The sequence below is a fragment of the Nothobranchius furzeri genome, chromosome 1 (assembly GCF_043380555.1).
Source record: "Nothobranchius furzeri strain GRZ-AD chromosome 1, NfurGRZ-RIMD1, whole genome shotgun sequence".
NCBI lineage: Eukaryota > Metazoa > Chordata > Actinopteri > Cyprinodontiformes > Nothobranchiidae > Nothobranchius > Nothobranchius furzeri.
In genome coordinates, this window is record NC_091741.1 from 97,861,470 (window position 1) to 97,881,944 (window position 20,475).

Below are 20,475 nucleotides of genomic sequence, written 5' to 3' on the forward strand. Positions count from 1 at the left end.
ACATTTCTGTTGTTTTCAAATTTAGTCATAGTTTAGATTATTACTAAATAAATTGTCAACTCTTTGTTGGGCTTCATAGAAGAAAACTGATTCATGTTGGAATTTCCCTTTTTATTTAAATGACGTTGAGAGAAGATTTCCCTGGCATCATCCACATTCCTAAAGTACACAAACATTCTCAGACTTTTTTCTTGCTGTAGTGCCTCCTTGTTCATATGAGTCATGAAGACCTCAAACCCCCCTGCAGTTGATCTCACCCCTCGAACCCCTTTGTGAGACGATTCTTATATAAATAAACTGAACTGAATTGAATCGAACTTATTCTGAAGTTTATTTCAAACGAAAAGAAGATGCTGTAGCAAGATCTAAAGCTGATGTTGATTATATTTTGTTTGCTTTTTTCTGAGCCTGAACTAAAAGGAAAAGAGCATCTAATTTATCAAAATGTTCTTGGTTTCTAAACTTAAATTTCCTCTGAAAAAGGAAAATCACTTGTATCTAGTCTTGATTTAGTTTACAGATTAGTGCATTTCCAGGACAATGATGTAACTTCTTAGCTGATTGTCTTCTTCAGAAGTAGAATTTTAGATTAAAGAGATAATTTGTAGTTTTTACCATTAATTTCTGGAAATATCCATAAAAATGTTGTTGAAAATGAATTAAATGATGCCCAGTTGTTGGAAAATATTGGCAATGTCTTAACATATAACCATAAAAATCAGGTCTAAAATACACGGAAGCAGGTCTAAGGGTGTTTCTCAATGTCAAGGCGCCTGGCCTTGCGAGGACACTGCCCTTCCTTGGTCAAAGAAAAGGGTTAAATGGAACAGACTTGCATCACGTGACCGCGGCTTCTACGGAGTTCACGTAATGTCACGTGATACGGGAGATAACGTTATATTTTTTACGTATTAGTTTCAATATAAATATATAACGAGCGTTTTACTTTTTAAATTGTGTATATGTTAAATTAAATATATAGTTGAGTTTCTACCTGCTAGCCACCGAAGCTGCAACTAATAAGCATTTAACCAACCATAGCTAACTTCTTTGGTTCTAAAAAAATGTTAAAAATTAGTTAACTTTCTTTTAAACTTGAAATTTGCCCCCGAAGTAGCTGCCAGGTTCTGATCCGCCATCCTTTTGAAAATACAGCGGTGTATTCTGGGAAATTTTTGACCAAGGCTAGGTTACAAGACACCTCCCGTGTATCCTTGCTCAGCTAGCTAAATGGCTAACAAACGGAGAACAGATGCCTCTGATGACATATCTCCTAAGCAACCGGGGCAGGACCAAGACATCAAGGCAAGGTTCCTTGTTGTGATGCACCGATATGAGGTTTTTGGGCCGATACCGATATTCGATACTAAGATCACTGTTATGGCCGATGACCGATGTTTGCCGATACCGATATACTGACATTATTGCTTCTAAAATCAGCAGATTTTGTATAGAATGAAAATTATTAAAGCTGAATTTACGTTATTATGTACACACAACACACACATGTATGGTTCTGAGATGATTTCATTCACTGTTCACATGACTAAACAAACACACATCACCCCCCTCATCTTCTGAAACAGGCAAACAAATGAAGACGAGATGGAAAAAATATATTGGTTGTTAATATCGGCCCGGTTTTATTTATCAAACCGATACCGATATGTTAAAAAATGACTAACATTGGCTGATACCGATATTGATGCCGATATATTGTCCATAGTTCTGTGACATTGAGAAACACCCATCTACGGGAATCCATGAGGACAAAATGCATTAACTGATTTATAACAAACGGTTACAAAACTTTCGTCATTCTTAACTGTTGTTTTACACATTTACCTCTTCACTTGTTGCCAGTGATGGAAGGGAATCTGAATTGCTTGTTATTTTGCTGAAGTTTGCACTCCTCAGGGCTTTTTGAACCTAATGGGCATCCGTTGGTAAGGTCTTACTCCAACACAAAAATACTGCTTGCTTGCAACGATTTAGCTATCTGCTGCCCCCTATGGCCAGAAAAAAATCACACTGTCACTTTAACACTTATCTTAATTTAAAAATCTACTCTTCGTTTTGAAACGAGTTCCTATCGTGCATTCAGTAGGAACATAATTTTTTGGACCTGGTTTCATTTAAAAATACAAACACAACATTGTGCCAAAGTTTCAAATCTTTTTTGTTTGCTTCCAAAAAGTCAAACTTTTTTTTTTTTTTAGATAATCTGTCAAAGTGGTATTGAGCAATAGCTCTTCAGACTTTCTGAAGGTTTGGTTGCTTTTTATAGCATGTTGTGCGATTTGTGCTCTAAAAATATAATAAAAAATCATATTTGCTAATTCATCTGTTATGTGTTGACACACCTCTGATTCATCCTCATAGTTTAGAAACATTTTTACATGAACGATTCAAAGACAACGAGTGAAAAAACAGTCGTATTTCAAAAGGGAACTTCAGAAGATCTTCAGAAAGTCAGAAGAACTATTTATATACTTTTATATTACTTTAAAATATAAACAATTTTATAGACCCTTGTAACAGATTACATAAAAATCTAAGGAAAATGAGTATGCCAACCATTGTGAAAAAATAATGATGTCATGGGTTGGTGTAGGAGGATGTTTAGGACCCAAAATGCACAGAACCAGATGAACCAGGAGGTAGATGATGAAAATAAATCCTTTATTTAGGAGTAATCCAAAGGCAGGGAGCCAAAAACCAAAAATTAAAAATCCAATAATCTAAACTGAGTCATAAAAAACACTAGAGGACTAGAGACACTGGAAACACTAGATGCTATAGGAACAAGACTGACAAGAACAACAAACAAACAACCAATGGACCAACACAAGACAGAGACAAGACCAGGCTTATATAGACTGGGAAGATGAGGGAGATGAATTGCAGGTGCGCGGGGAGAGGGACCAGGTGAATACAATTACCAAATCAGGGAGGAGGAAGAAAACACTGGTGGGGGGAAAACTCACTAAAAACTGAAAGGCTGTAACAAAGACAAATGACCTAAGGGAAAAAAACAAAAGACCAGAAGGCATGAACCATAACTAAAATACTAAGGGGAAGCTGACACTAAAGGAAGACACTACAGCAAGAAAACTACAGGGGCGTGGCTAAGAGGGGGCCAAGAGAGCACAGGACCTGGGAGGGGCATGTCTGAGGGAAGGGTTCACACAGACACACACACACACACATTCACACCGAACTGGGCAAGATACACACACACATACACGCGCGCGCACACACACACACACACACACACACACACACACACACACACACACACACACACACACACACATATACTGAGCTGGGGGAACAAGAGGCTGGAGCTAATATTGGAGGGGCTGAGGATGACCAAATGAACTCCGAACCAGAGGGAAGGAAACGAAGGCCTAAAAACAGGAAACACATAAATGAGACGCAGACAAAGGACACATGAGGGCGCTATGAAACACAAAAGGAGGACCTGGAGTGGGAACTGGAGGGGTTGGGGAACAAAGGAACACAGAACATGACATATGAGCAATCTGAGCTGGAGATCTTAAATACCAAGTAGACATATTTAGCACATAATCCCCCACATTTCTATTACAAAGATTAACATTATTTTCTCTAAATAAGTCATCAAACTCATTGGATGAATGTTAATGATGCCATCTGCACTTCTTAACTGGTCAGTTTCTTGTCGACTCATTAGGAAACAGAAATGTGATTCCCCCCAGAGCAGACGTGCACTCGTGTTATTGGCTGTTTGCTTTCATAATGTTCCATGCATCATTCTCTTGCACATGATAATAATAACACAGTAATTAAACATGATATAAATTTCAGGGTGAGAAGAAGATGACCAGCGAGACGCCGCCCACTCCCTCCATGACTGTGCCCTCAGCCTCTGCAGACAGCCGAAACTCCTCCACACAGCAGCTCTCCATCAGCGTGTGAGTCACAGCTGAACCTTAATGGCATAATGATGAGGGACTAAAACTTCTTTTTAAAAATGCCATATTTGAATATGTATTATAAGAAGTGTGGTGATGATAACTTTAAAAATGACTCCAGGTGTGCTGTCCTGTACTCCTACAATCCTCGACGGCCAGAGGAGCTGGAGTTAAGGAAAGGAGAGATGGTGGGAGTGTATGCAAAGTTCAAAGAGGGCTGGCTGCGTGGGTTATCGCTCAGAACGGGCAAAGTGGGCATTCTTCCCAGCAACTACATCACCCCTGTCCTCAGGTGAGAGGTTGTGACCTCCATGTGTAGAAAGTGGGAGGTAAATGATACTTGGATTCAGACACAGACGGTTATTTAATACGGGTGAGAAGACTCGCTGTCCCTGACTCACATGAAAAATGTATGAATCAGAAAGAGAAAGCAGTGCTGCAGCAGCTGGTGCCTGATTGATACGTACATGAAAGGCACTCCTGATGCATCAAAAGATGAATGCTATTTTTATTATAATAACTTGTCTCTTTGCTTAAATACAGAACCTCAGCCAGAATTGTGGAGACCAAAGCAGCTAACCAGCCCTTACTTCATAACATCATAGCTGGAAAGAAAACCACAGCTCCAAAGAACCCTGCTGTGGTCCTTGCACTTGATAGGGTGAATGATGATGGAGCGATTTACTCAACAGGACAAGTCTTGTCTGTGCCAAATGAAGCACAGCACTCAATGTCATTCACTGGTGCTGCAAAACCGTCCTTCCATGGGAGTACACAAGGTTGGGACACTGTGAGACGTGCTTTCAACCCACATAGAAGTGAGTGTAGGACAGCTGATGAATCATGGCTTGATTCAGTTAGAGGGTGAAGAATAAAAATGTTTTCTTTGACATCTTTTCCAGGCTCAAACCGTTCCTTACATGTGCACTCCTTCAACATGGCGTCCAACTCACAGCCTTTTGCACAAGTGCAGGCGTCGGGTTACTCACCTGCCCTGCAGAGAAAGAAAAGCAGCAGCATCCCATCCAGCTCCAGCAAAGTACACAGCTGGCTGACTGAGTCAGCAGCACCCTCTGCTGTAGCAATGAAGGAAAGGGACTTCACTACATCACATAAAACCACATTTCACTATCCCAGACAGCCCACCAACACACCACAGTCAATTCTGGTCAAACCCGATGTGCATAAAAACACCACAGAGAAGGTAGTGTTACACCTAACAAAGCCTGTAGTCATCTATACGTTAATGTGTTTAAACCTTTCTCGTGGTTAAGTGTGAACTTTGTTCTTCCACAGCCTCAGAAATCGGTGCGGTTCTTAACAGATGAGGATTCCCCTCCTCCACGTTATCGCACCTCCTCCTGGTCAGCAGGAACTAAGTTTCACCCCAACTGCCATCCTGGGCCCCCTCCTTTAGAGGTGTGGGCCCCATCGCTCACCATGGGAAGAGACGGTCCAGGGATTATTCTCAAAGAAGGAAAGGGTCTAGTTCTGAGGAAAGACCTTGAAACAGCTATCTCAGATCTATCACTTAACCCTCAGAAGTCACCACACTCACAGCCATCACTAGCAGCCCTGTCGGCTCAGTTCAGCCCCATCAGGTACGCTGGGTGTTCAGACTCCCAAACAAAAAGCAATGATGGATTTTAAGGTATAAAATACTGAGATGACTGACTCACTGGTATTTTATGCTTTTTTTTTAGATACAGAGTAAGTACGACACATTTAGCACAGACGGACTCGGAGCTCACTCTGCTTCAAGGAGAGCTGGTCCTCGTCCACAAGCCCCGCCCTGATGGACGGGTTCTTGTTACACAGGAAAGCAGCGGACAGACAGGATTATTCCACAGCAGTATTCTTCAAGCCCTTGACAGGCTCAGCTGACTGTGAATTTCTGCTGTAGTAAATGTATACTTCTGTATTCAATCTACCAAATGAACCAATGGACCAATGTGTGTTGGAGTCCAAGAGTTCACTTTGACAGAAGGCAATCCAATGAAAGACGTTTATTTTGGTTCTGGGTGTACATGATCTAGAGATATATTTTGTGTTTGTTAATGTGTGCACATGTTTATGACACTTAATATAAATACTTTGCACTTCAACCCACTTCTTGACTGTTTGTTGTTTAAAACCCATGTTTCACACGATGGTGAGTGCCTTCTCAAAACCCACCAAGACACCTAATATGAGACTAATAATCTATTCAGTCTGCTTGTTAATAAAATATAAGTCATGAACATGTAATACTTTGTGTTGTCTATATGTTGTCAACTTAAAGCATTGATTAACATAAATGCATCATTCTGCAACCTTTAATTGTTCTACAAGACTAGAATCACTGGGGTGCAGTGGCAGAGGAGTTAGGAACCTGGCCTGTAACTGGAGGGTTGCAACGTTGAGCCTTAGTCTATCCCAATCGTGTCCTTGGGCAAGGCACTTAACCCTCCTTACCCCCTGGTGGTGATCGGTAGGACAGGTGTAAAGCACCTCCACTGGGAGGGGGATTGTAGGGTACTAAATGATGCTTTATAAATACAGGGCATTTACCTACAGTTAAGAAAGAAAACAATATTTTATATAGCACCTCTCAAGATAAAATTCACAAGGCGCTTGGTTCTGGTTTCACAGACTCAGTCTGTCACACAGAATATGGCACTCTCCTAATAGTATGGTTAGTGCTAAAAGTCAAGTCAACTCTTATAAGGGATGATTTTTATCTCTGGCCCCACTCCCACCATGGGCAGAGGAATTGGCCGTTTTAGCAGACTTTTATCACTTGGCTTTCCTCTGCCACTGTGATCCATAATGTTGGTTTTATAGACAATTTTAATATTTTCTGGGGCAGAAGACACCTGTTAAGAGCGGACGGGCTTCACCTAAATAAACAGGGGACCCGTACTCTTAACAATGAGCCTGGCCTGCCCACGACCCCCCTTCTACTCCACTGGCCCCATCTGGTCCTACATCCTGATGTGTAGCTGGTCCCTGCTCCTACCTACTAAGCCCTGATTTTAACAGTAAATCACGTATCAGACTTGGACCTTGCCATACTTCATGCATACCTGTTGTTATCAGCAGAGAGCGGACAAACAACAATAAACCAAACAAAAGCAACCCCATTAATCTAAAACAGTTACCAACGTCCAATCTTCAGTTAATACAGTCACTCCTTCACCAGTTACTATTGATATGGCTCTTTTAAATGTTCGCTCTCTGCTGAACAAAACGTTTTTAATAAATGACCTGATTTTAGATCATAATCTTCACTGTCTGCTTTTAACAGAAACGTGGCTGAGTTCAGATGCACCTGTTGTTCTCACAGAGGCCTCTCCGCCAGATTTTTATTTTTATTTTTCAATGAGTAGCAAAAGGGGAGGCGGTACTGCTTTTGAAAGTTCATCAATACTTTCTGTCAAACCTGTTTTATTTGATCGTTTTACCACTTTTGAATATACAGCAGCAGTTTTTAGCTCTCCTCAGATTTTATGTGTCACAGTTTATCGGCCTCCTAAGCAGAGTGCCATTTTTATTCAAGAATTTTCAGAGTTTTTTCAATCCTGCACAAGTCCTTTGAAAGGATCATTTTAGCCAGTGATTTTAATCTACATATAGATAATCCTTCTGATCCTTTTTCAAAGGAGTTTTTAAATATTCTGAATTACATGGATTTTAGTCAACATGTCATGCAGCTGACTAACAATAGTGGACACACCCAGGACTTGGTCATCACCCATGACCTGCCCACCACTGTGCCCCCTGTTGTTGACTTGGCTGTCTCTGACCACTACTGTGTTTTCTCCAGCTGGAACCCTCTGTGACAACTGTAAGGAAGCATCATCTCACCCCTGAAGTGACTGCTGGTTTTCCTGAAGTTTTTAGAAAGATCCCTCACACTCCGCTAACTGCCTCTTGTGATTTTACTGTCAATGATTTTAACAGTAGTCTGAAATCCGCTCTCAACCTGCTCACTCCACTTAGAATCAAAAATCTATGTTCAAAACGTGCTTCACCGTGGAGAAATGATAATCTAAAGAAACTAAAGAGAAATTGCAGGGTTGCAGAGCGGAGATGGAGAAAGAACAAAATAACTATAAATTATCAAATATATGCAGAGCCACTTAAATCATATAATAACGCAGTGAGAAATTCAAGAAATGCATACCTTTCCAAACTCATTCTAGACCATAAACACAATCCCAGAATACTTTTTTCCACCATAAACAACATTTTAAACCGTACATCCAATTCACTTCAGAAAAACCCCGCAATTGCACTCTGTGAGGAGTTTGCAGTCCACTTCAGAGGGAAGGTAGACACCATCAGAAGGAATATTTTGTCCTCCCTAAGTAATAAGCTTTAGATAAATCTGAATGTGTGTCTATACCAGAGGAAACACTCTGCAGTTTTGTCCTGGTAGAAGCTAAGACTCTTGATAAAGTTTTCTCCTCAGTGAGACCCACCACACGTGTCCTGGACCCAATTCCAACTTCGTTTTTTAAACAATTTTATGGATCTTTTAGTGATGAGATTTTAACCCTGAAGAATTGCTCCCTTCAGACGGGGGTCTTTCCTGCTGCCTTTAAAGGGGCGGTGGTGAGGCCCCTGTTGAAGAAGAGCAATTTAGATTTTAATTATTTAAACAATTATCAACTGGCATCTAACTTACCATTTTTAATCAAAAATTTTGAAAAGTTGGTTTTAAATCAACTAAATTATTTTATAAACACTCATAATGTCCTAGAGAAAGTTCAGTCTGGTTTTAGGGTGAATCACAGCACAGAGACGGCCCTTTTGAAGATTTCAAATGATTTTAGACTGAATGATGATAAACGGAAGGTGACTGTGTTGGCTCTACTTAATCTAATGGGCCATTCCCATCTGTACCGGGTCGGCCCGGGCCAGGTAGCATAGGTTGTTTACATATCTGGGTGGCCTGGTATTTTTCCGGGCCAACCAAGGCTCATTCTCAGCCCTCTTCTCGAGGGTGTCTGCTTCAGGCCGACCAGGGCCAACACACCCACTGCTGACAGCAAATTCACACCTTCCATTAGAGCAAGCCTCTGATTGGTGGGTAGAATCAGCCCACATGGGCCTAAGACAAGGATGTGTGGAATCAACCGGGCCAGGCTGGGGCCGACTGGGGCTACCCGGCCCGGGCCGACCCGGTACAGATGGGAATGGCCCATTAGTGCTGCCTTTGACACAGTAGACCACACTATTCTTTTAACTCGTTTAAAACAGATCAGTCTCTCTGGTGCTGTCCACAAATGGATCACAATCACATCTCACAGACAGGACTTTTATGGTGAGTTTAGATACCTGTTCCTCGAAGGTCCATGGGATTACATGTGGTGTGCACCAGGGTTCAATTTTTGGCCCAGTGCTTTTTAACCTTTGTATGGTCCCTCTTGGCGGAGTCATCAGGAGACATGGAGTCAACTTTCACAGTTACGCTGATGATACACAGTTGGACATCTCCGTGTTTCCTGATGACTGTCGGCCAATGGATGCACTTTTTAACTGCATTTTAGACATCAAATCCTGGATGGCAGAGAACTTTCTCCAGCTCAACCAGGATAAAACTGAAATTTTAGTCATCAGTCCTGAAGCCCAGAGAGAGAAACTTTTACCAAAATTACAATCTTTGTCTTTTTAATCCTTCTGAACAAGTGAAGAACCTGGGTGTCATCTTTGACTCTGAGTTGACTTTTATCCTGCACATTAAAAAAATCACAAAAATAGTTTTTTATCATCTAAAGAATGTTGCCAGAGTCCGCTCTATTCTCTCTCGGGCCAATACGGAGATGCTGATGCATGCTTGTATCACCAGTAGACTAGACTACTGTAATACCCTGCTTTTTGGTCTTCCCAAAAAGAGCATCTCGGGTTTACAACTTCTACAAAATTCGGCGGTACGTGTCCTGATGAAGACCAGGAGGCGGGGGCACATTACACCAGTTTTAGAATCATTGCATTGGCCCCCTGTATGTTTCAGGATCAATTTTAAGGTTCTTTTAATGGTTTTTAAGTGTCTTAATGGTCTTGGGCTTTCTTATCTCTCAGAATTGCATTTACCATATGAACCCTCACGGCCTATGCGCTCCTCTGGCAGGTGTCTCCTGGTTATCCCTAAAGTCAGGACACATACTCATGGCGAGGCTTCCTTGGAGTATTACGGCCCTTGCCTCTGGAACGTTCTGCCGGAGGACCTCAGGGCCGCAGAGAGCGTTCATGTTTTTAAGTCCAGGCTCAAGGCCCACCTATTTAGGTTAGCATTCATCTAATTACTTATTATAGTTTTATTTTACATGATTTTATTTTTCTTGCCGGGGATTGGACCGCCAAGGCTCCCGCCTTGGTCTGCCACCCGATTCGCATTGCACCGGACCCTTCATGTTCCTCCTGCGGGTGGTGGGTCCACAGTTGGACGAGCCCATGTATCCGGTTCGGGCTGGGCCCAGCCGGGCCCCATGGGCGAAAGCCCGGCCACTAGGCGCTCGCTCACGGGCCCCAACCCCAGGCCTGGCTCCAGGGTGGGACCCCGGTAACCCTCCGGGCCGGGTACTCTGACTCTTCGTTTTAACCGCCATGAAAGATCCTTCGAACCGTTCTTTGTCTCACCCTTCACCTAAGACCAATTTGTCATGGGAGACCCTACCAGGGGCACTAAGTGCCCCAGACAACATAGCTCCTAGGATCATTAGGGCACTCAAACTCCTCCACCACGATAAGGTGACGGTTCAAGGGTGATGGAGGGGGCATGGAAGTTTGCCCAACCAATCCACATGTGCTTTGTGGATTTGGAGAAGGCTTATGACCGTGTCCCCAGGGGCACCCTGTGGGGGACGCTCCAGGAGTATGGGGTGGGTGGCTTTCTGTTAAAGGCCATTCAGTCCCTTTACCAGAGGAGCGTGAGTTTGGTCCGCATAGCCGGTAGTAAGTCGGACCTGTTCCCAGTGAGGGTTGGACTCCGCCAGGGCTGCCCTTTGTCACCGGTTCTGTTCATCACTTTTATGGACAGAATTTCTAGACGCAGCCGTGGTGTGGAGTGTGTCGAGTTTGGTGGCAGGAGAATCTCGTCTCTGCTTTTTGCGGATGATGTGGTCCTCCTAGCTTCATCCAGCTCTAACCTTCAGCTCTTGCTGGGTAGGTTCGCGGCCGAATGTGAAGCGGCTGGGATGAGGATCAGCACCTCCAAATCTGAGACCATGGTTCTCGACCGGAAAAGGGTGGCTTGCCACCTCCGGGTCGGGGGAGAGGTCCTACCTCAAGTGGAGGAGTTTAAGTATCTCGGGGTCTTGTTCACGAGTGAGGGTAGGAGGGATCGGGAGATCGACAGGCGGATTGGTTCGGCGTCTGCAGTGATGCGGACGCTGAGCCGATCTGTCGTGGGGAAGAGGGAGCTGAGCCAGAAAGCCAGGCTCTCGATTTACCGGTCGATCTACGTCCCAATCCTCACCTATGGTCATGAGCTTTGGATAATGACCGAAAGAACGAGATCGCGGATACAAGCGGCCAAAATGAGTTTCCTCCGTAGGGTGGCCGGGCTCAGCCTTAGAGATAGGGTGAGGAGCTCGGACATTCGGGAGGGACTCGGAGTAGAACCGCTGCTCCTCCGGATCGAAAGGAGCCAGTTGAGGTGGTTTGGGCATCTGGTCAGGATGCCTCCTGGACGCCTCCCCGGGGAGGTGTTTCAGGCATGTCCTGCCGGCAGAAGGCCCCCGAGTCGAACCAGGACACGTTGGAGAGGTTACATCTCCAATCTGGTCCGGGAACGCCTTGGGGTCCTGCCGGAGGAGCTGGTGGACAAGGCCGGGGAGAGGACGGCCTGGAGCTCCCTAGTTGGGATGCTGCCCCCGCGACCCGGACCCGGATAAGCGGAGGAAGACGAAGACGAAGACGAAGATGATTTTATTTTTATACTTGCTTTGCCTGTGTTATATGACTATATTTTAGCACAGTTTCATTATTTAATCATAGTATTATTTTACTGTCCATATGATTTTGTTCATTATTTAATTTCTTACTTAAGTTATTTATATTAGCTCTTTTATTTTCATATTTTTACTCATTTTAATCCAGTGTTTTCTCTGTGGGGGCCCTCTGCCCCATGGGTGGTGGTCGACTGTTGCTGCCTGGGTGCTCAACAGGTAGTGTTTGAGTGGAGGTCTATGCTCTCCCTCCTCTGAGTGCCCTGACTTGGTTGCTGTGGAATACCTGATGCTACCGGGGCAGATGGCTCCTCTGATGCCGTTTCCTTGCCTTACCTTACTTGGCTCATCTGGACTCAGCCAAATATACATTTTTACTGATGTGATTGTGTTAGTGTGTGCACATATGTGTTAATGCTTTTAAACTATTATAGAAATGTGGGGTAATTTTACTTCTGTAAAGCACTTTGAGTCCCACTTTGCTTGAAAGCGCTTTATAAATAAAATCTGATTGATTGATTGATTGATTGATTGATTGATTGATTGATTGATTGATTGATTGATTGATTGATTGATTGATTGATTGAAAGGAGAAAATAATTGGCCACCGTATTAGCAGAGGTCACAAACTGAGAAATGACAAGGTCATTTACAGAAAGGTCAAGATGTCTGTGCGCAAACCCTTCAAATGGTAAGACGGCCACGTTTGGAGGCCACAAATGCTTCACGGTGGCTGATGCTTTCATCGCGCCCCGAGAAACAAGTTGGTTTGTGTATGATGCGGACCGACGATTAAAGCAGACCTCTGACTGAAGCGGTGGGTCACAGCTTGAGAAATTCACACCCATGCTGGAGAGATGGTCAGCCCCTAACATAGTGGAAAGAGAAAATACATCGGGAACCAAAGGGTTAAGCACAACCTGTTTGTCAGAGAGGTTAACCATAGGTTCAAGAGATTTATTTAGCATTAAATTAGCAGAGAAAGTGTCGTTAATTCCAAACCTTGATGTTATTGATGGGTTTTTGACCCCCTGGAAGGAACAAAGGCTAAGAAATAGCAATGTGACTGTAAACATCATGTTGCTTGAATTCACTTCAGGAAGTGCAAAACAGAACCACCCCCGACCCAGTTTAGCTTGTGCCCTTTTGCCAACACTCGTCCCTCGCTCCGGTCCGTTGGGTTCCAAAAGCAACTTCCCCACCGCGTTCCGGCGCCCGACTAATGCGGGTTGGCCGTTCTGAAACACGGCAGGACCAAGTGGTTTTATCGGCTGGCGAACAGCATCCTGTGTCTGGGTGTGTTCTGAAAGCAGAACGTTTGAGAACCTTACATCAGGTGTAACAGTGCAAGAAAGATTTTGTCATGTCTCGTCCATCTCTCATTAAGTTCAGAGCAACTCGCGTTTTTACCTTCTGAGTCGACGTAAAACTCCGGGCAAATTCCTTAATTCATCTCACAATCAAGGACTGTCCGTAGCGTAACTTAACTTTATGACACAGGGTAAAACAAGGAGCTGTTGATAGAGAAATGAATGCACACAACTTCACAAGATGGAAGAAAAAGGCATGGATCCGAGCAACGGAGGCTGTGAAAGCCGACCCGTACAGCGGTCCAAAATAAAAATAAAAAAAATAATAAAACCTACGCTGCCGTGTTGGTATCAGACGGACAAACGTAGCAAAATGTAGATTCTACACACCGTAGTGATTTACAGGAACCACCGCCAATGCGGGTTTTGTGAGGACACTGAACTTATTGTGTCAGAAATGGTTTGACAATTTAATGGGACGCGTTCCCGTTTTGTCTAACTGTGGCTCGCTAGCTTAGCTCTCCGGCTAGGTCTAGCTTTTCGTCTGTAGCGACCAGACTTAAATTTGCCCGATTACCCAAGCAGGCATCTCGCTCCGCGGCTAAAACGGACTTTAAAGCGTACGCAATCTGGATGCAGTAACGCCTCCGGCATATATAACCCGAATTACAGCGGTTACCTAGCAAGTGAAGCTAACGGTAGTTGCTAACGAGTCGTCCGGGAAAGATTCGGCGTTGATCAGTCGCCTATGTAACGGAAGTATCTTCCACAATAGCTCGCCCACAGTGTCAACACACTGAGACGAAGGGTGTCCGAGAATTCGGAGAATTTAGTCTTAATTTTAGGATTGAGGATAAGCTGCTCACGGTAGCTCACCCAGCAATTTTCAGAGCGGAAATGTAGCTTTCCGACCTGAAGAGATTAGAGGCGCGGCGTCGCGTCAAAATGGGCAGAATTTAGTCAAAAGCACAATTCACACGTTTGCTCCGAAGGCGAAGATGGGATAAATCAAAGTACTGTCTGTAATTTGCGGACAATTTGAGATCGGAGATCTTCCACCGTCAAGTTTCCACCAGGACGTCTCCCGGAAGAGTGGCTTCAGCGGAATAATTTCCGGTTTTTTTCAAAATAAGACATCAAAGTGAAACACAGAGAAAAGGCGTAATTTGTGAAAAATTAGCTTTTAGATGTTTGAAATCAGATATAGCGCAGATATAAAACTCCTGGCTGGCTCGCCATATTGTAACGTTGTGGTTTTAGGCTCTTTTATGAAAGAGGAACCATGCTACGTATTAATTCGGAATATTAATTTTTAATAAATCAATAACCAAATTTTATATTGTTAAGAAGACTCAAAGGTTGTTTTCATCGATAAACTGACGATAATATCTGTGTTTCTGTGTTTCAGTTCAATGAACAAACAAGTTTGGAAATTAAAAGTTTTAATTCTTCAAACTAGACTAATGATTTTGAAATTGACAAACATGGGTATAACAATCAGCATTGGCAACTTGTGGGACAATCGTTAACAGTTGATATGATCAAATAGACCTTGTGGTGAATTTATGAAGATTGAGAATATTGTGATATGAACGCGTGTGTGAGTCTGATTTTGCTTCAGGAAGAAACAGGTGTCTGAGTGAAGTGATGGTTTGGATAAACTTAGGTCTTATCAGAGAACTGCATCAAACGCTAAATACCGTGTTCTGTCTCACCGAACTCTTGTGGACCCTCTTTCGGATCCGGGCCGTGGAGGATGGTGATGGTTCATCCAGATGACACGAGCGGCTGACAGGGGAGACGTAGGTGTCGAATGGAACCGGTCCAGAGTTGCCCTCGGTACACGTCGATGGAAAAGCGTTTTGTCGATGCGCTTGTTAAGTTTAGTTCACTCAGAAATCAAAAGACTCGGGATGAGTCTGCGTTAGAAGTTGCGATTCAGCTATTCTGTCTGGCTTGGCAGGAACAGCGTGAGGGGGGGGGGGGGAGAAACGAGCCGACCGGCTCTGTCCCCCCTTTAGCGTTTATTCAGGTCCTCTCTCTTTCGTTGTCAAGCACGAACTGAATCAATAATGGAAAAGCTTAACAAGAAACTCTTTCTTTCTCAAAGCAAAAACGTGTACGTCAGCAAATGTGTTTGGAAGTTAACTGTGAGCAGATGTGCGTGGGCGTGTTTGGGTGTGTGAAGAAGCAGGAGTGTGAAGGTCGTTACCAAACATTCTCAACATCAACATTTAATTAAGAATGGATTAATTAAATCTCTTATAATTACCCAAAGCATAATAATCATTCATTTGATTAAAACACATTTATAATGAGCAAATTGATTATTAAACTTTTAACATTCAAAACAAGAAAAGGAAGTTTAAACTTTATGTTTTGACTTGTTCTGGGTACAACTCATGGAAACACGTCTTCTGGACGCTGCAGGTGGCTGATGTTATGGCTTCTTCCAGACTCTCGCAGACTTCATGTCTGCAAAGGTCCCAATCTGTGTGTTAAAGTTCTGAGCGACCCAGTCGGGTCAAACACCAGCTTTGTGACAGAAAACCCACACTTCCTCACGTTACAATGATAAATGTTGACTTTTAAGTAAAGGCATACAATGAAACATTTTTCATATTTTTTAATAATTTTCTTGAGCCAGCATGTGCTAAAATGACATTTAACAGGGTTAATGAAAAGTCACTCAGAATCCCACCACCCTCTGTAGCCAGAATATTGCACTTCCAACTTCAAAGTGCCGGTCCGGTCCCTGTAGGACTTAGTAAAGATTTAGTTGACATGCCAGTGCTGCAGTCTGCTTCCAGCCTGTTTCCTGCATGTTTCAGATCGTAAACACAGCTGATTTGTTTCAGTTAGAGATGAATCACTCCTGTAGACAGTAATGATGAGATATGCGAAGGTTCTCAGTCATCCAGGTCATGGTAATACAAAAGGGTTCAAATGAAGGCAACTGGTTTCTTGAAGACATTTTGCTTCTCATCCGGGGAGTTTTGTCCATTCTAACTGGAAAATGGGAGAGTCAATTTATAAGCTGTTGCTGTCTATTGCTGTTTAACGTTTGACATAGAGAAAGAGAGGAGTAAAGGAAGCTATCTATGTCAAATGTGAAAACCCTACTTTAAATAGGGCAGGGGGGCTTACTTTTAATCAACCAATGCAGCCCAACAACATCCAGAGACTTAAGGAACTCCGGGTGGTTCTCATCCACCCCCGAGGCCTTGCCACTGAGGAGTTTTATGACCACCTTAGTAACCTCGGCCCCAGAGATTGGAGAGAGTCCAACTCAAAGTCCCCAGCCTCTGCTTCCTCACTGTCAGGCTTGCCGGTGGGATTGAGGAGGTCTTCTAAGTATTCCGTCCACCGATCCTCAATGTCCTGAGTAGAGGTCAGCAGCACACCGTCACCACTGTAAACAGTGTTGGTAATGCACTGCTTTCCGTCCTGAGATGCCGGATGGTTGACCAGAATCTCCACAAAACCATATGGAAGTCTTGGTCCATTGTCTCACCGAACTCACCTTGGTCAGTTGACAGCTCCTCCCATCTCTTCACCTGAGTGTTCAAGACATGCGGCCACAGATCAGATGAAATGACAACAAAGTCAATCATCGAACTGCGACCTAAGCTATCCTGGTGCCAAGAACACATATGGACACTTTTATGCTTGAACATGGTGTTCGTTATGGACAATCCATTACGAGCACAGAAGTCCAATAACAAAACACTGCTCCAATTCAGATGGGGGGGGGGGGGGGGGGGGAGCATTCCTCCCAACCAAACCTCCCCAGGTCTCACTGTTGTTGCCCACATGAGCTTTAAAGTCCCCCAGCAGAACGAGGGAGTCACTTGAAGGAGCGCTCTCCAGTACCCCTCCAAGGACTCCAAAAAGGGTGGGTAGTCTGAGCTGCAGTTTGGTTCATAAGCACATTAAGGCGGAGGGAGGTTTCCCTCTCATTCACCGGGGTAAACCCCAACGTACAGGCACCAAGATGTGGGGCAACATGTATGCCGACCCCTGCTTGGCACCTCTCAGTGGGAGCAACTCCAGAGTGGTAGAAAGTCCAACCCCTTTCAAGGAAACTCGTTCTGGAGTTTTCCCCTTTTAAGAGTTCTCTATGAATTTTCAGAAATCCATATAAGTCAAATTACTGTGATTAAATGTAGGCAATACATCTTTTTTTTGTTTATTGCTAAGCCCACCCCCTGTCCTGTAGATCTCCATTCAATATGAACTGAATGCTAGTCAGCACTAACCAATAGCGTTAGACTATTGGTTACGTACAGACATCAATCACAGAGCATGCTCTAGCACAGTAAAGGACGAACCTCAGTTGATACAGAGTTAGTGACCTTTCTCATGGACAAGTAAGTCTTTAAAATATAAATATATGAAAACACAACATAACATGAGCATGAAAATTGTAAAACAATGTGTTTTGGCTCTGTTTTGTCGACTAGAGGAGCACGTTCATGAAAGGGAGGCATTGCTTTCAGGCAACGGTAGCACAGAAGTTAAGTGCTCACCCCGTAATCAAAAGGTTGCAGGTTTGAGCCCCAGCTCAGTCTGTCACTGTTGTCGTGTCCTTGGGCAAGACACTTAACCCACCTTGCCTGGTGGTGTTTGGAGGGACGGGTGGCACCTGTGTACAGCAGACTCGTCTCTGCCATTTTGCCCTGTGCAACTGTGACTACACACCAGGGTGTGAATGTGTGTGTGAATGGGTGAATGACTGATTGTGTTGTGAAGCGCTTTGGGGGTTCCAGAATTCTAGAAGGATGTCATTTACCATAAATACAGAATTAAAACGTCTTGGTGTGATACGCTTGTCAGCCACTAGATGTTGCCATCAGATACAAGATGCACAGTGTTGAGATGAGTTTAACTTTTGCTTTCACTAATGGAACACTAGGAGTGCTAAAATCGAGCCAAAATTGCCTAGTATCACTTTAATTGACAAATGTGTGCATGTTTTCAACATTTAATATGCATTTAATTTGTCTCAAAAACAAAGCACAAGTGAAAGGACAAAATACTGCTAAGCATCTACAAAAAGTGTACTTACGTTTCTGACTAAGTCTTTAAGTGAGAAAAAATATCAAAACTGCACAACAATCCTCTGTTTTCTGATTAAAACAGAGGAGGCATCTAATGCTAAATCCCAATACAGGGAGTCTAAAAGTTTTCACAGTCAACATTTGATGTATTTGTTCAATGCATGGAATAATTTTAAGATTTTGTAAATCTAATGTATTCCAGTGTGTGTCAATAATAGTAGGGCCCTACGTTGCCTTCGCGTTATGTTCAACTCTGCAAGGCAAGAATTTGGTCTAGTTCACAAGTCTTTGTAACATTTGTAACGCGTAAATAATTATCTGATTTCTTGTCAGCCAGCGCCTTTCATCAGCATGACATTTATTATTCATCATGATTTTTTCAGTTGTACCATAAGATTTATGCATATTTATCTTAATATTAAAATATGACAGTGATGCCATGAAGCGTTAGCCTGGCAAGCCAGACTGAATACATTTTTATTTAAACTTTGCAATGCAAGAATATGATCTACTTCGCTAGGTTAATGAAGCGTGCCCTGTCACAGCTTCTCCACGGTGCGCATGCGCAGACGGACAGACAAACCTGACAACAAGCCGTAGGATGTGAGCAGCAGAAGCGGCCACATCGCTTCAATTCTTCAAATAACCGAGAGTCAAATGAACAAAGCATCCCCATCATTTCATCTTCATCTCACGTAAAATATAACCGGCTTTCTACGTTGTCATTATGCCGGTAAGTCGCCACATCTGTTATTTTTTTGCTCGTAAATATGGTTCCTCCCTTCTTCAGTTGATGTGATGCTAACCGGGGTTAGCTCCGCTAGCATAACTGTTTTCGTTCATTAAGCATACAACGCAAATGCAACCGTCACTAAAGTAGAGGTTGTTTAGCTAGCCACCGTACGTTAGCGTTATCACCGTGATATACGAAAGTGGATGTTTTTTTAAGTGACTGTCACTGTTAGCCTTCCTAGAGCATCTTCGTTTTGTGAACCTTTTTTGTTTCCAGTTTCTCATATTTTTAAGTGCTGGCTCCGCCTCTATCAATATCCACCGTCATTCACCTTAAACGACACATGAATTGTATTCTGACATTTGTATGTTCTGTCCTATTTCAGAGCAGTAAGCCTGAAAAACAGGAGGCCAGCGATAATGTCAAAGTTGTGGTGCGATGCCGTCCCCTCAATCAGAAAGAAAAGGTGATGGGCAGCAAGCAGGCCGTCGTAGTGGACGAGATCCGTGGGACCATCACGGTGAACAAGCTGGAGACTCCCCATGAGCTTCCTAAAACCTTCACTTTCGACACTGTGTTTGGCCCTGACAGCAAACAGTTGGATGTGTACAATCTCACTGCCCGCCCTATCATTGACTCAGTGCTGGAGGGCTATAATGGTACAGATTATAGCATTAGGCACAACAAAACAAACACCCTCACCTCATCACACTTAATTACATTTTATACGATATATGCATTTTATTTGTAATGGTCATTTTCAGTTTGATAACCTTTATTTTTTTTTACTGCTACTGCTTTCAGGCACAATCTTTGCCTACGGACAAACTGGCACAGGAAAAACATTCACCATGGAAGGAGTGAGAGCCGTGCCTGAACTCAGAGGGATAATCCCAAATTCCTTTGCTCATATTTTTGGTCACATAGCCAAGGCAGAGGGTGACACCAGGTATGTGATCAACCTGTCTGCAGACACAAATGTAATAAATTTAAGTTAAGAACTTACTTTGTGTGATTTAAATCATCTTCTCACACCCAATCCCTTATTGGTTAGTGAGCTCTGAAAATACATCAGTTTTGTTGTCAGCCATACTTAAAATTGTTAGAACTACATATTTATAGTATTTAGGGATGCACCGATGGATCGGCATTTGATCCCAATCGGCCAATAGCGCCCCTATCGGTTTTGATCGGAGTTTTCAAAATAGATCAAAGCAGACCGATCAGGTAGGGTTGTCACTGTAACCGGGTAGCGGTAAATCCCGGTAAAAAAGTTGACAATAATAATAACCGCCTTGTTTTAAAAAAAAACTATATTATCTCGGTGGGTTTACCGTGGCTGCGGTGTAGGCGCGGTGACCCTTACCAGCCACCGTATCATCTGCTGAAGTTGCCGGTGTTCTGAGAAAACGTCCTACTTTGGCAAAACGTCCTACCCGTAGGAGAATTTTACGGTGTTTTACATGACACAACCCCTATCCT

At 43.3% G+C, this 20,475-nt stretch overlaps 2 protein-coding genes across 4 annotated transcripts in view; both read left to right on the forward strand.

The window, feature by feature from the left end:
- Positions 1-8,478, forward strand: part of sh3rf2 (SH3 domain containing ring finger 2) — a 49,986-nt gene extending 41,508 nt beyond the window's left edge. For all 3 annotated transcript variants that reach the window (XM_015943366.3, XM_015943381.3, XM_015943373.3), the window contains 6 exons: positions 3,850-3,956; positions 4,078-4,248; positions 4,500-4,774; positions 4,859-5,160; positions 5,253-5,557; positions 5,660-8,478. In XM_015943366.3, coding sequence (XP_015798852.3) covers positions 3,850-3,956; positions 4,078-4,248; positions 4,500-4,774; positions 4,859-5,160; positions 5,253-5,557; positions 5,660-5,840 — 1,341 coding nt within the window. In that variant the 3' untranslated portion in view covers positions 5,841-8,478. The remainder of the gene's footprint in view (positions 1-3,849; positions 3,957-4,077; positions 4,249-4,499; positions 4,775-4,858; positions 5,161-5,252; positions 5,558-5,659) is intronic.
- A 10,332-nt stretch (positions 8,479-18,810) lies between these two features.
- Positions 18,811-20,475, forward strand: part of kif3a (kinesin family member 3A) — a 39,145-nt gene continuing 37,480 nt past the window's right edge. The window contains exons 1-3 of the mRNA XM_015943357.3: positions 18,811-18,993; positions 19,379-19,652; positions 19,798-19,942. Of these exons, the coding sequence (XP_015798843.1) occupies positions 18,988-18,993; positions 19,379-19,652; positions 19,798-19,942 (425 nt within the window). The 5' untranslated portion in view covers positions 18,811-18,987. The remainder of the gene's footprint in view (positions 18,994-19,378; positions 19,653-19,797; positions 19,943-20,475) is intronic.